Consider the following 14,940-nt stretch of genomic DNA (forward strand, 5'->3'; position numbering starts at 1 on the left):
TTCAGGACAAGACGGGCTTCGCATACGAGGGGGTGGTGAGCATCTACACTGTGTATTAAATCATCTGTATTAAATCATTCTTATCTCAACCCCACGGGTTTCCCGTTTATCCTTTAATTCTCTCCCTCATTCCTGGGGGTGGGGGAGAAGGAGTGACCGGCTGTGTGTGGGGGGCGGTTCAACCTAACCCACGACAATAAGTTTAAAAGTAAGCTAGTCATTTCAGTAATTCACATTTACTAAATGCACCATTCAAATTTGAATAAGATATGATGGTATATGAAGATGTCATTTATGCATCAATTACTAACAAAACCCCCTAAAACAATTCATTTGTATTGGTTCAGCATAACAGATTGCTTCCTACGCAGCTAAATTCAGAATGATAGAAACGCTTTTGCAGGACTTGAAGATTTACAATTTTCTGGCCATTTTGCATGAAGAAATCCAGGCCTTAGTTCTTGTTGCTGCTATTGCAAAAGGAATTACCACTTCAGAGTATCATTCTGCCAACTACTGCAGTGTTCTGTCTTACAAAGATTTAATTCCAATGGCAACTGTTTTTGAAGCGTGGTCACTTCATAAAGCAATGAGGCACTTCCTGATGAAAGGCTGCCTTGCTGAAACGATCCTCATCAGCTATTCTCTGAATCCTCCAAGGCAAGAAAAAATACCAGCAAATAGTCTCAACCACTGTATGACTAAACAGCACACCGATTTGAGTAACTACCTACTAAAACATCTTCAAATTTACCATTACTCACTGGTACTGTCTTGTAGAGCTGACATGGTATGCAAAATGGTGGAATATCAGTATACAATGTTGTTGGATATAGGTGACACGGAGGAATCTTCTCTGTGTAACCATGGTCTATGTACTGTACCTATAGGAGAAGAAAAGGTTTCCTGAAATAATTCCTGGTTTTGGAGTCAAGGTTAAGAAGAGAAAGAGTCCATTTACAACATTCACTTTTCTGGAGGAAAACAATGTTTTGCTGATAAGTAGGTGATGCGACAAAGTGGAAACGAAAGATTAAAAAACTGGTACGGCAGATTAGAAGTTCAGTTTCTATACTTGTCTTGCAACAGATCCTACCTTTTTTTGTAATAACCTATAGCAGTTTAAAATTGAAAGAAATAAAAAATTTATGAATTAGCATAGTGTCAGATTTGCAGATCTACATTCAAAAAGCAGGAGCAGACTCAAAAGTTTAGATAAGATTAACTGCTTGCTAATTAGAAAAAGTTGCTCTATATCTGTGTAGCAGATAGAATTCAAAACAGCCAGCCACTACTTTTTAGGTAAGGACAGGGTCGGGGGCAGCTAAACCTAAGTATTTTCAATGCATTCCACATATGATAACAACAACAAAAGAAGAAAAATCCTAAAAGGGATTACCTACAGATGATCAAGGGTAGGTTTTTACTTAAGAACATTTATCATCACTAAGAAAACTATGGGAAAAATTGTGACAACTGACATAGGCAGATACAATTCATTTTCAAAATAAATGTAAAAATCAAGACAGTTAGCACTTTCAAGCAGAATGAGCATCTAGATAGTCAGGTCAGCTAAACGAAAAGGTGTGATTGTGTTTATTTTAGAGGATTAGATTATTTGCTGTCCCACCCTTTTTTTTTTTAACATACATGTGCCAATGTTCATGCACGCGCACACACACACACCCACCCCATAGAATCAAACTTACCTGGACAGCGCTACCACTGAGTTCTACAACTTTACCTCGATACCACATGGTATCTGATCCTCTTACAACACAAGCTTCTCCCTTTCTCCAGCAGTAGGGTTGCAGAAGACCAAGGCATTTGAAGTTATTTTGTATTTCAGTCATCAATTTGTTTAGCCCAATTTCTGTGGACAGAGGGTGAGAAATAAAAAAAACCCTCAAAATAGTCTGTAACATATTAGCATAAACTATTTCAATCACTAAAACCCAACAAATCCAGATAAAGACACATATAAACATAAAATACATCTGCTGCTAAAAAAAATGTTTTCCAACACTCACACAATACTAGTATACTTCTAGTATATGCAAACAAGTTAGTACTTAAACAAAAAGTAAACTGCATTTCCAATTGTGAAGCCATTAGTAATTCTGGATTCTAATCTCAGAGGAGAAGGATCTTCAAATTTTTTTGCAGTTGACACCTTGGCAGCACCAATACAAGAGCCTCTCCATGAACAATACAACAAACTCCCAGAGAGAGTGATAGGATATCATGAAGTAACACAAAAGAGGTGTCCAGAAGATCCTCTTCTGCAGTGGGTACAGTCTGCAGCAACAATTGCAAGAATACAGCCTGGGACAAGTGGGGTTGTTGTGCTTTGAATGTTAAAGTTTATGATATGATCCACCAGTTAAACGTACTTGTAGAGTAAAAAAAAAAATAAATTTCTCAAATGGAAGCTTTTCTCTAAAGCACAACATATTACCATGGTACTAAAGACTTGACACTGCATCTGTCAGATGAAAATGTACCTCTTTCAAACCATACAACCAAAAAATATTAAGAGACAGAGAATCTATCCCAGTACAAATAAAGAGCCCAAGGAAATTGGGTACTGGGCTCACACTGAAGGAAAAAAAATCCAGCAGTATTCGAGAACCAGCTGAACTTTCAAGAATCTTTAGGACTGTGTCTTCACTATTATTAGTAAAATGTAAGAATCTCAACACTATAAAATAAAGCACTCGCTGCTTTACCCAATACTGTCTAGACAAGCAAGTCACCTGCCCCTCCAAGCACCTGGGGTTGTTTTTGATTTCTTGGGCAGGTGGAAGGCCAGAAGAGCCCATGTGGGTGGCTTCAAGGACAGGGCACCACCCGTTGGGGATCTGGGTTTCCTCTGCCAGGAAGCTGCGGGACCTCTCCCCACCGCTGCAGAGAAAGGGGTGCATGGGCACACATCCCTCGCCCCTCAAGCCAAAGGCCTCATCACCTCCCAAAAGCAATCCCCCTCTCCCCGAAATCTTCCAGAACCGTGTTCTGATACAGATCATGTATACTAGAACACGTATCTTGTACATTCTGATATACCAAAGGTATAAATGTATTTTCTTCTATGTAATCTTACCAAATGATTTTGGTATTATATAAATAGTTCCATCATGTCCAACGCAACTTACTACAGCTTGAAAAATTTTCACTTTAGGTATAATGGGAGATTTATATATTTCATCCATTTCTGAATGAAGCGGTGCCTCGTATGTTTTGCATGATTTTTGTTCACTCTCTGAAGCAGTGATGTTTTCCTCTGGAGCAGTGCTGGTTTTTCCACATACAGTTTCTGAATTACAGTCATCCAGTCGTCTGTTCTCTTGCTCTAAATGCACTTGAAGATGTTCCTTGGGGTCTGAGCAAGCCACACCAGCTTCATCAGTTCTAGTAGATTCAATCGCATCATATCAATATATTAATTGATAAAGAACGTGGAAAGTTCAAGAGAATAAAATAATAGAAGTAAAAAACCAAACACACAAAGATGGCAAATGCTTGTTAAAATACCGTCAATCTTCTTATCTACCAACTTAAAGAACTGAAACCTGCAGTGGATACAATTGATAATATTATACTCAAATTTAACTTCACTAAAGCTGGGAGTTCTGTTGCCACACATGTTGTAGAGGACAATCCAAATTTTTGTTTTACCTATTAGCTTATCACAATGTGAATATGAGAGCCTGAAAGAATATGAAAAGAAAAGTATCCAAACCTTCTGTTTCTAAAAGCCAAACCCTTTTTAATAAGGTGTTCTGAAATATCAATCAATTGTCCTGTTTCATCATTGCAAAGAATCTTCACAGGCAATGCACAACCCACGTCACTTTCCTGGAGAAAAATGAGAGAGCGGGACAACATATTACAATACGCATTTCCTCTAAACTTCAGGCGTATTTTTCATTTTCTCGGTACTGACTGCAAATCAGATGTTGTTGAACAACTGATGCCCACATCAGAAGACACAAAATCTATTTAAACCATGGCAAAGTTCCCATCGTTTCACCAACTCCTCTAAGCATGACATTAAAAGAAAAGTAACAGAACAAAACCTTGCTTCATTTCTGTCCTGGTTTTAGCTGGGACAGTTAGCTCTTCTTTTTAGCAGCTAGAAGAGCTCTGTGTTTTGGTTTTACTCAGAGGCTCGCTCTGAGAAGAATGTTGATAGCAAGCTGATGTTTATAGTTGGCACTGAGGTCTCAAGGACTTTTCAGCTTGCCGTGTTCTTGCCAGTGTGCAGGAGCACAACAGGATAAGGGGGGAGCATGGCTGGGACAAGAGGTCCACAACTCTCCTTACGATTTGTACTTGGACTTAAGATTGAGGGCCAAACTGGCCAATTAGCATTCCATATCATGCAGCGTCATGCCCAGTATACAAGTGAGGGACAGCCGGACAGAAGGGCTTTTGCGCTTTGGCTCTTTCGCCGCTTCTGCTCTTTTGCGCTTGCTGCGCTTTTGCTCTATTGCCTTTTTCCCCCCTCTCTCTCCCAGTACTCCCACTCTCGGAGTACTCTCTCTCTCTCTCCGCCCCCTCTATTTCGGGGCGTCGCGTTCGTCCGGGATTGCAGCTTCGGGACGAGACGGGCTTCGCATACGAAGCGGTAGTGAGTATCTACCCTGTGTATTAAATCATCTGTATTAAATTGTTCTTATCTCAACCCACGGTATCCCATTTATCCTTTAATTCTCTCCCTCATCCCTGGGGCTGGGGGAGGGTGAGTGAACGACTGTGGGGGGAGCGGTCTGGTTGCTGGAGCGGCCTAACCCACGACAATTCCTTAGCTGTTTTATTAGAATGAACTGCCAAATACTTGTTTTCCTCTACCAGGAGCTTTAAAGCCACTCATAAATAACTTTGCTCATCAGTGCTTTTATTTCTAGACACACTGTAAAACTTCACCGGCAGCTGCCAACAGACACTAAACAAGTCAAACACTCATAATAATTCCTTTTTTTTTTAACTAGTAGAAGACATGCATACAGCATAAGACATGTTCTTTCAGTTTCTGAGGCTCAAAAACTAATATGGCAGCTGCTGAAACTATTCTCATCAACAACATGAGATTCTTGCTCATCTGCCCGTAACAGTTGTCAGCATCTAGTGGTCCCAAAGATGTAAACACTACTCTTCAGTAACTAAATATATCTAAGACTGTGTTCTTTGCACACTGAGTAGCCAAACACCTCTAATGCTCCAGTGAATAACAAAAATAAAGCAGAAAAAAGAAAAAGCATCCTTCTCCGTACAGCAAACAGCAATCTAAGCAAGTTCCGCTCAGGACTACTTTGAAGAGTGAAAATATTCAGAAAAATATGAAATTAACAGACAACTTGACAGAAATTTTACAAATACCACTGGTTTTGACTACAAACCTCTATGATTATTTTTACTTGTGCTCCGGTTAGGTAATAGGATAAACATTCACACACCGTTGCTGTCCACTGTGTGCTTCCACCTGTTGGTCTAACATAGAACAAATTATAATCTCCTTTAGTACAAGAGAAGTTGGCATCTCCTGATCCTAACCACAAACCCTTCCCTTCACTGAGTTTTGATTTTCTTGAAACTGCCTTTACTGTCAGGGAAAAAAGACCATCTCCATTACAGTCAACAGTCAAAAGAAATGGTTATTCATCTCTGGATCTATATCTATGAAGCCAGGCTGACAGAGTTGGGGTTGTTCAGCCTGGAGAAGAGAAGGCTCCGGGGAGACCTTCGAGCAGCTTTCCAGTACCTAAAGGGGGCCTACAGGAAAGCTGGAGAGGGACTTTCTACAAGGGCATGTAGTGATAGGACAAGGGCCAATGGCTTTAAACTGAAAGAGGGGAGATTTAGACTAGATGTAAGGAAGAAATTTACAATGAGGGTGGTGAGGCACTGGAACAGGTTGCCCAGAAAAGTTGTGGATGCCCCATCCCTGGAAGTGCTCAAGGCCAGGTTGGATGAGGCTTTGAGCAACCTGGTGTAGTGGAGGGTGTCCCTGCCCATGGCAGGGGGTTTGGAACTAGATGGTCCTTAAGGTCCCTTCCAACTCTAACCATTCTATGATTCTATGAGCTATATGACAGGAAAAATTCCAAAATATAATGCCAAAACTTCAAAACTGAGGAGGATAACGAGTTTCAGAAATTTGACACCTGTCTTAACAGAACAAAGGAAAATCCATACTTATCTACAAATTGGGCTTTTTATATTCATTCAGGGAATGGGTATTACAAACACGATTATTTTTTCTTCAAGCACAGACAGCACACAAACAAATGCACAGGAGAATACCCTGCTTCTCTCTTTTTTCTATAGTCTAGAAAAGAGATCTCCTGTGCATTTTCATGAGATCTAACTCATCTGAAATTCTGAGTCAAGAAAAAAAGCATTCAGAGAATTAAGAAAAACCTCTGTCATCTGTCCAGTATTTTATAATTCACCCTATAAATATTGTTTCTTTCTATAGCATGATTTCTGTGTTACTGATATGTAGCGGAACTCTTAGGAAAAAAAAACCTTTATAAAACAGTCACAGCCACCACCCCAATTCTTCTCTATTCAAAAAGCAAACCACATCCAAATCTTCAATAATCAATGCTAACACTGGAAAATATGGTTATGTCATTATTAGGTTTCTAATACTGCTATTCAGTATAAGGCAAAGGCTACCTTACATCTGCCAAGGAACATTCTATTGCTAATGTACTGATTATCTTCATATTTTCCTCAAGTTTTCTTAGACAGCTGATATCCACTGTTTTTTCAGCTCCATAATCATAAAGTATTACCTGTTATAGAGAAGAACCACAATGAAACAGAAAAAAACCCCTCTCTTAGTGTTATCTGTAACAAATGCTAATTCAAAGCATGCCTGAATAGGTTAAATAAAATCCAAACAAACATCACCAGGATTCAGCGAGTGACCTTCGCACTGAAGTACTCCATCACCCAACACGAACGACTACCAGTGTACCAGGCGAACACACAAATGTGCTCAAAGGGAGTTAAACAACTTTACAGAGACTGTTAATTGAATAAGAAAATTGTTTTTCCCCTGCTTCAGTTATGTTGGCGCATTTAAATTTGTAAACTAGAAACTGAGGGCCACAAAGATGATGAAGGGAGTGGAGCATCTCCCTTATGAGGAAAGGCTGAGGGAGCTGGGTCTCTTTAGCTTGGAGAAGAGGAGGCTGAGGGGGGACCTCATTAATGTTGATAAATATCTAAAGGGTGACTGTCATGAGGATGGAGCCAGACTTTCTCACTGGCATCCAACGATAGGACAAGGGGAAATGGATATAAGCTGGAACACAGGAGGTTCCGCTTAAACATGAGGAAGAACTTCTTCCCAGTAAGGGTAACAGAACACTGGAACAGGCTGCCCAGAGAGGTTGTGGAGTCTCCTTCTCTGGAGATGTTCCAAACCCACCTGGACGCATTCTTGTGTGATCTGATCTAGGTGGTCCTGCTCCGGCAGGGGCATTGGACTAGATGATCCTTTGAAGTCCCTTCCAATCCCTAACATTCTGTGATTCTGTGAAATGCTGAACCAGCTCCCCTCCACCCCTTGCTTTTTATTCCGACACGGTTAAACAGTTGTTTGAGGGCTCTTAGCCTTAGAAAGCAGATGATGCAAACCAGAAGTATAGAAAGTCTCACTTCTGCTTCACACTAACAAGACCCACAGGCACAATCTGATGATGGTAGAGAGAACTAACGGTAATCCAGTGCCAGATTATCTGTATGATTAGAAAGCCACTCTTACTTTTGAGGTAGGTAGTTATCTATTCACGACATGCCTCTTGTGATGCTCCTTACTCTTTTCAAATGAGTGCAACAAAACACGTTTAAAGCATCACTCTGTGAGAAGTTACTGTGGAAAATGTTACACCTACACGGCACAGGGCATCACCATCAGTTTAGGGTTCAAGGAACAGCATGACTACATGTGTTCCTATGGCGCTGCACTCAGTTCAACTGGTTCCATCTTTCAGCAAGTATCATTAAGCTTGAATTAATGTGATCCTCATGTTCACACAGCTTCTGGAACATAAGCTAAACTGTTAGGCTATAGCTTGGCAATCTGTGCTATGTTGCAAAGTGTAGCATAGACATACACAAAGTCAACCTCATGAGCCTTCCTCAACCACCAGGTTCTCCGTGAAAAGCATCTGAGCTTTTATGAGACAGTAATCTTATTTGCAGCAACGTACAATATAAATGAAACTCCTGACAAAAGCAAAAGGCCATATGAGAAATACTAACACAGAAGTAAGAAGCAAAGATTAGACACTATTTTAATCAATGAACGCTTATGAACTTTAGAAATAAAAGCATGAACACTCTTATGGTAACAGGTTTACCTCTGCACTCGTTTTAGAGACAATCCTGCTTATTTGACCTCTTTGCCACTGTTTCAAATCATGTACATAAACAGCACAGTGCATACTCCTTTCCCACTTCACGGACTGTGGCTGGGATTCTTTGTAGAAGGTAGCCATCTTCTCCTGCAAACTAACATTCAAAAAAAGCTTTTCTTGTGGTAAAATTTTATCCAGTGAATAAAGTGTTTATTTAATCCATTACTGCTTAACTAGCATACAGTAAAGTTTTAGTAACTGTTAAACAGACACGTAACACTGTAGTTTTTCTTCATGACATGTTAGGAATACATGAAATGGAGCTTCAAAACACAAGCAATCTGGTTAAAATTCTGGAAAACTATCATGTTTTTGTAAACAACGGAATTAATCTGAGCGATCCTGATCCTTCTGAATATCACCACTTGAAAGATGCACTATTTTCTCTTGACAGCTTGAAAGTGTGGTACTCATTCAGTGTCATGACTAATTCAATGGGACTCTAGGTAGCTACATGAAAGAAAGGAGAAATAAGAGGCAGAAAATAGGTGACTTGCACTAAACAATGATATTTCTATCCAACTGTCTTCGAACAGTACACACTATTACCTAAATGTTACCTAAGTATCTACCAAAGGAAAGTTGATACACTATGTCTAGAAATAGCCTTCCAACTTTCCTAACAGCATATCAGAATCATGTTGAAAGAAATAACTTCATTGAAGTTCTATGACTTAGGATACTGGTATTAGTAAGATTTCTAATGAAGGAATGAGGAGAAGAAAAGAGCGAGAAGAAAGATTTAATCTTCTTGGACAATGTTGCATTTATCAGTCCTCAATACCACTACATTAAAACTGGTATGAAACAGGAGCTAGATCATGTACTTAATTTGGAATCACAAATATTTAATAAACCACAACGCAGTGCCAATTGGTCTTCTATTCCTATACTTTCTTCAACAAAGCAAGTCAACAGCATTCAAAAGAGTACTCCGTGCTAAATGCAACCCTAATCAGTTTGTTCTAACTATACTTCACCAGTTTGTAGTAAAACTGCTTTAAGTTGAGAAAAGTTCTTTGCATTTTAGTACCTTTTCAGTATACTTTCTGATGACAGCCACTGTATAAAAATTTTACTAGGAGACACAACGTGAGTAATTCTCGCTTGTAGCTCTTTCTTAGGCAGTGATTCAAAATCTCCTTCATCCACAGATTCCATGTCTATAGGATTTAACGCTTCCAAGGTTTCAGGAATTACTTCTGAAGGAACATCCCATATTTCATCAGGCCTTACAGCAGTAATTTCAGTGGACCTGTAAAGAGCATAAAGTAATTAGAAAGGAAAGTTTAAACACATTTTAAACAAAATGAAAAAGAGCTCAATAATCATAGTTCAACAGGACAGGAATAATTCAACATGAAGGAGAGTGAAGAATAACAAATAACTTAGGAAAAAATCCCACCAAAACATAAAAACATTTCTAAATACTATTTCTGAAACACTCATTATAGTAACTTGTTTTTCTTCTCCTTCAGAAGGTATCCTTGCACATTCTACTAACAGATGAAAGCACTATGCAATATAGGCTGCCAGCAGAAAAGCAAGCCTGACACAAACAGGCTTCTGAGCATTAATGTTTATGTCTGGCTTAAAAGTCATCAAATCACTAGTATCATGCTTCTGGAAACCAATGTTGCCTCCGAGTGAAAGCTGCAACATTCAGCTTCTAAGATGTGTAAACATTCATTTCAGAAGTAAAGAATATTAACATTTGTGAAACGTTTACCATTCCAGCATTCCCTGAAGACACAAACACAACACACTGGTGCTAGAACTTTCCTAAGTAGAGTTACGGTCATGATAATACCTCAATGAAAACTAGTTTAAATTGTGTGAACTGGATAGAACAAAGTTAAGTTGCTAAGCCACTATCCATCATATTTCAGAAGTCGTGGCAATCTGGTGAAGTTCCCAATGACTGGAAAACGGGAAACATAACGCCCATCTTTAAAAAGGGGAAAAAAGAAGACCCAGAAAACTACAGGCCAGTCAGTCTCTCCTCTGTGCCTGGCAAGATCATGGATCAGATCCTTCTGCTGACTATGTTAAGGCACATAGAAAACAAGGAGGTGATTGGTGATAGCCAACACGGCTTCACTAAGGGCAAATCCTGCCTGACTAATTTGGTGACCTTCTATGATGAGGTTACAGCATTGATGGATAGGGGAAAAGCAACTGACATTGTCTACCTGGACTTATCCAAAGCATATGATACTGTCCCACACAACATCCTTATCTCTAAACTGGAGAGACGTGGTTTTGATGGATGGACCACTTGGTGGATAAGGAATTGGCTGGATGGTTGCACTCAAAGAGTTGTGGTCAACAGTTCAATGTCCACGTGGAGGCCAGTGACGAGTGGTGTTCCTCAGGGGTCGGTACTGGGACCAGTGCTATTTAACATCTTTGTTGGCAACATGGACAGTCGGATCGAGTGCACCCTCAGCAAGTTTGCAGATGACACCAAGTTGTGTGGTGTTGTGGACACGCTGGAGGGAAGGGATGCCATCCAGAGGGACCTTGATAGGCTGGAGAGGTGGGCCTGTGAGAACCTCATGAAGTTCAACAAGGCCAAGTGCAAGGTCCTGCACGTGGGTCGGGGCAATCCCATGCACAAGTACAGGCTGGGCGGAGAATGGATTGAGAGTAGCCCTGAGGAAAAGGACTTGGGAGTGCTGGTGGATGAGACGCTCAACATGAGCCAGCAATGCGAGCTGGCAGCCCAGAAAGCCAATTGTATCCTGGGCTGTATCAAAAGGAGCATGGCCAGCAGGTCGAGGGAAGTGATTCTGCCCCTCTACTCTGCTCTCGTGAGACCCCACCTGGGATACTGTGTTCAGCTCTGGAATCCCCAGCACAAGAAGGACATAGAGCTACTGGAACGAGTCCAGAGGAGGGCCACGAAGATGATTCGAGGGCTGGAACACCTCTGCTATGAAGACAGGCTGAGAGAGTTGGGGTTGTTCAGCCTGGAGAAGAGAAGGCTCCAGGGTGACCTTATAGCAGCTTTCCAGTACCTAAAGGGGGCCTACAGCAAATCTGGAGAGGGTCTTTTTACAAGGGCGTGTAGTGATACAACAAGGGGCAATGGATTTAAACTGAAAGAGGGGAGATTTAGATTGGATATAAGAAAGAAATTTTTCACTCTGAGAGTGGTGAGGCAGTGGAACAGGTTGCCCAGAGAAGTTGTGGATGCCCCATCCCTGGCAGTGTTCAAGGCCAGATTGGATGAGGCTTTGGGCAACCTGGTGTAGTGGAGGGTTTCCCTACCAATGGCAAGGGGGTTGGAACTAGATGATCTTCAAGGTCCCTTCCAACCCTAACCATTCTTTGATTCTATGATTCTAAAGCCAAACGGCCATCAAGAGTTGGCTGGTATGTATTTTGAGCCACAGCCCAGCTTTGTACAAGTCTGTGTGAATAGTGCCAACTAGAAACATAAGAGATTGCAGTTTGAAAAAAAAAACCTGTTAATGCAAAAGAACGGGTTTCTTGTAAGCATCGCTGACTAAAGCAGACACCAAGCATGAATTTAACTGCTGGCCGCTTCTGGGCTTCCAGGAAGAAACTCTATTCTGTTTTCAGAGATCTACCTGTCTTTTTCTTCACGGGAAGAAAACAAATTGCTCTATCAGAGAGAAAATTCCATAAAGTATTGAATCATCTACTACATACTGCTGCACAATTATTTATGCAAACCTTCCCAATGCAGATGCTTGGAAACTGCTGGGTAAAACAGCTAACTTGTAGAATCAGGAAAGAAAAGAACACCATAGCTCATAAATATGCTTACCATGCGTCCAACTAGTCTGAACTATGAAATGGACAGACGCAATCTGCCACAGAGTTCTCTCTACATATTACATGTCTTACCACCCCCTCTCCAGTAACTCCAATATAGCATTATCATTGCAGATCCACCAGAAAAAACAATCAATTTGGAATGAACTTCAGACTCCAAGGTTTCTTCCTGGAATTCTGTATGGACTACTTCCTATCCCGCAAGAGTACGAGATTACTTACGCAAGAGTAAGATTACTGATGTTTGCTTGTCAGCAAGTCAGCTTCAATAGAGAACTGTGTTCTCCTGCTTATATTGTCTTATACTAGTTTAGAGCTGGCCTGGGTATCCCTCAGCAGCATTAAACATGGAAGAGTAATCATAACCCAAAAGTGTTTCTAAACGACCTGAAGGAGGTTTAAATCATTCACCAGTCTCTTGCCTTCTTGCAGACATCCATCTTCACAAATGGGAAATTCAGTGAGAAAGTGACAAATGAGCTCTGGAGGGCTAGAGACCTATGCACACTGGGAAATAAAGCAAGCCAAAAACCCCCAAAGCCCCCAAAAAACAACCCCCTTGTCGTTGTCGTCGTCCCCAAACGGAAACATCATTCCAACTAAAAGACATAGTGCACTGGGTGTAACTGGCAACATGTTGGTAGCTGGGGAGAGGGGCTGCAGGAGTAACCTCCTGAAAAAGGCATCAAAACTTTCTATTGAACAATCTTTTTATTTTCATCAGTATTAAACAATATTATTAATGAAAAAATAATTATTGATTTTCATGAATATAGCCCGTGGATTATGTTTTCAAAAAGCCAACAAATTAAATGCAGCAGTGCTATCTCCTTATCAGCCTCACCTCCCCCCAGCAGTATTCCCAAATCCTCTGTCTGTCGCTGTCATAGCTGGTTATGTGAGTATTTGTTTTCTATTAACAGAACTTCCAAAAGAGGTGACTTACTCTAGGTGCAAGTTAAACACACAAAAGTGGTATTTCTTTTCTTACTACAAGGGAATGGGATCCTTAATGATAACCAGTTTGGGAAGATTTGGCACTTAAACACATTACAGGTACGATGCAAACATTTAATCTCCAACTTTTGAATCAATTTCAATAAATACTGTTAGTCATGATTTAGTTTGAGAATTCAACTATGCCAAACTGCAGTTACACTCTGTAACGTCCATCAGTTGAAGAATGTGATTTGTAATGAATTTATCACAAATGCAGTAAATTCCAGCCACTGGAGGTAACATACTAAAGCCAGTAATTTTGTTATGCAAATTCAGTATTTCTAAGTACTTCAAGTTATGCACAGTGTACTTACCCAGGTATATAGGATGCTCGGCCTTCTTTAACTAGCTGGCTGTTAATACTAAAGCTTCTTCCATGAAGAGCAGAGGAGTCAAAGAGTTCAACAGATAAGACGTTATTATCTAAAATTTCTGTGAATAATATAAACATAATTAGTGCCATTTAATGACAGTAAAAAGACTATGGCTTTGGAAGCATGGCAAATGGTACTAAAAGACAGAAGTTCGTAAAATTACATTTGATTTATAAAACAATTGATTCTGAACATTAGCAATATGTAGAGGATTAGCTTCACACATATCTATAAAATTAACTTAAAATACAGCAATAATTACAAAATATTTTCATACAAAGAAACTAACTGCTACATGTAATTTCATTTATTAGATGAAGTCCAAACCACTATTCCATAGGTGTTGAAAAATACCTAGCTGCATACTAACAATAAATGGCATTGAAAAAAATCCTACTAAGGCATGTACGTGTTATCTGAATTTCTTTTTTTTTTCCTGTAATGTTTTAGAGCAGCACTTATCACACTCCCAGCTACCAATAAAGTCAGGAAGAGTCAAGGATAGGAAGTACTTTTGGAAACAAGCCCATCTTAATAAATCAGGATATTTTTATCACTTAATGCTGGTGTAAGAGAAGACACGAACAGAACTTTTGTCACAAGTTTTATCTGTTATGCCTCCTCCAATTAGTTCACATTTACATATTCTCACTCCAGGCTACCTGTGGCAAGTATGAACACAAGCATTTCAAATAAATACCATTTAAAATACGAAAGTGCATGCTTCTACATTTGAGTTAATTTAATAATATTTAAATATAAATTAATACACTCATGATAACTTACCAACAACTGAACATAGCATAAGTTTATCTTCAGTAATTTCTTCAAATCTTTCCTTGGCTTCTCTGTTCCACTCATTTGCCCCTTTATAAGGCTCAATGTAAGCCAGCCTGCACCTGATTGCCTGAAGAGTAACTCAAATTATGTATCTACCATCACATATGAAGACCATCTCATCACATCCAAATTACAGCCTTTGCTTTGCACTCATGCAGGACAGCAAAACATCATGACCTTGGCTTCTGGTTCCACATTACCATTATTTGATTTGATTTAAGATGATCCCCCCTCCCCAGTGGCAGCTGAACATGAACCTCAAATTCAAATACATTCTTAGTGAAATAGAAAGGGCTTACTTCTCCTTGCCTCCCTTTACGGTTAGGCTAGAATTGACTGCAGAGATCAGGAAAGATTATTGCAGAGAGGTGATAAAGAAAGCCTTCATCCTGTTTTGCTTATCACGATGTAATAACCCAGACACAAAGCATCCAAGATTAACATGACTACATCATTGTAGAATTCTGAAGGGCTAAACACAGAGAAACCAG

The 14,940-nt window shown here is 39.9% G+C and overlaps 1 protein-coding gene across 2 annotated transcripts in view; it reads right to left on the minus strand.

Moving 5' to 3' along the window:
• Positions 1-14,940, minus strand: part of RNF17 (ring finger protein 17) — a 56,977-nt gene that overhangs the window by 12,083 nt on the left and 29,954 nt on the right. For both annotated transcript variants that reach the window (XM_086613509.1, XM_086613502.1), the window contains exons 20-29: positions 14,396-14,516; positions 13,550-13,667; positions 9,466-9,687; positions 8,376-8,526; positions 6,682-6,800; positions 5,400-5,490; positions 3,740-3,855; positions 3,101-3,408; positions 1,710-1,873; positions 765-884 (exon numbers count right to left, since the gene is read on the minus strand). In XM_086613509.1, coding sequence (XP_086469635.1) covers positions 765-884; positions 1,710-1,873; positions 3,101-3,408; positions 3,740-3,855; positions 5,400-5,490; positions 6,682-6,800; positions 8,376-8,526; positions 9,466-9,687; positions 13,550-13,667; positions 14,396-14,516 — 1,530 coding nt within the window. The remainder of the gene's footprint in view (positions 1-764; positions 885-1,709; positions 1,874-3,100; positions 3,409-3,739; positions 3,856-5,399; positions 5,491-6,681; positions 6,801-8,375; positions 8,527-9,465; positions 9,688-13,549; positions 13,668-14,395; positions 14,517-14,940) is intronic.

The sequence above is a fragment of the Tauraco erythrolophus genome, chromosome 1 (assembly GCF_009769465.1).
Source record: "Tauraco erythrolophus isolate bTauEry1 chromosome 1, bTauEry1.pri, whole genome shotgun sequence".
Lineage (NCBI taxonomy): Eukaryota > Metazoa > Chordata > Aves > Musophagiformes > Musophagidae > Tauraco > Tauraco erythrolophus.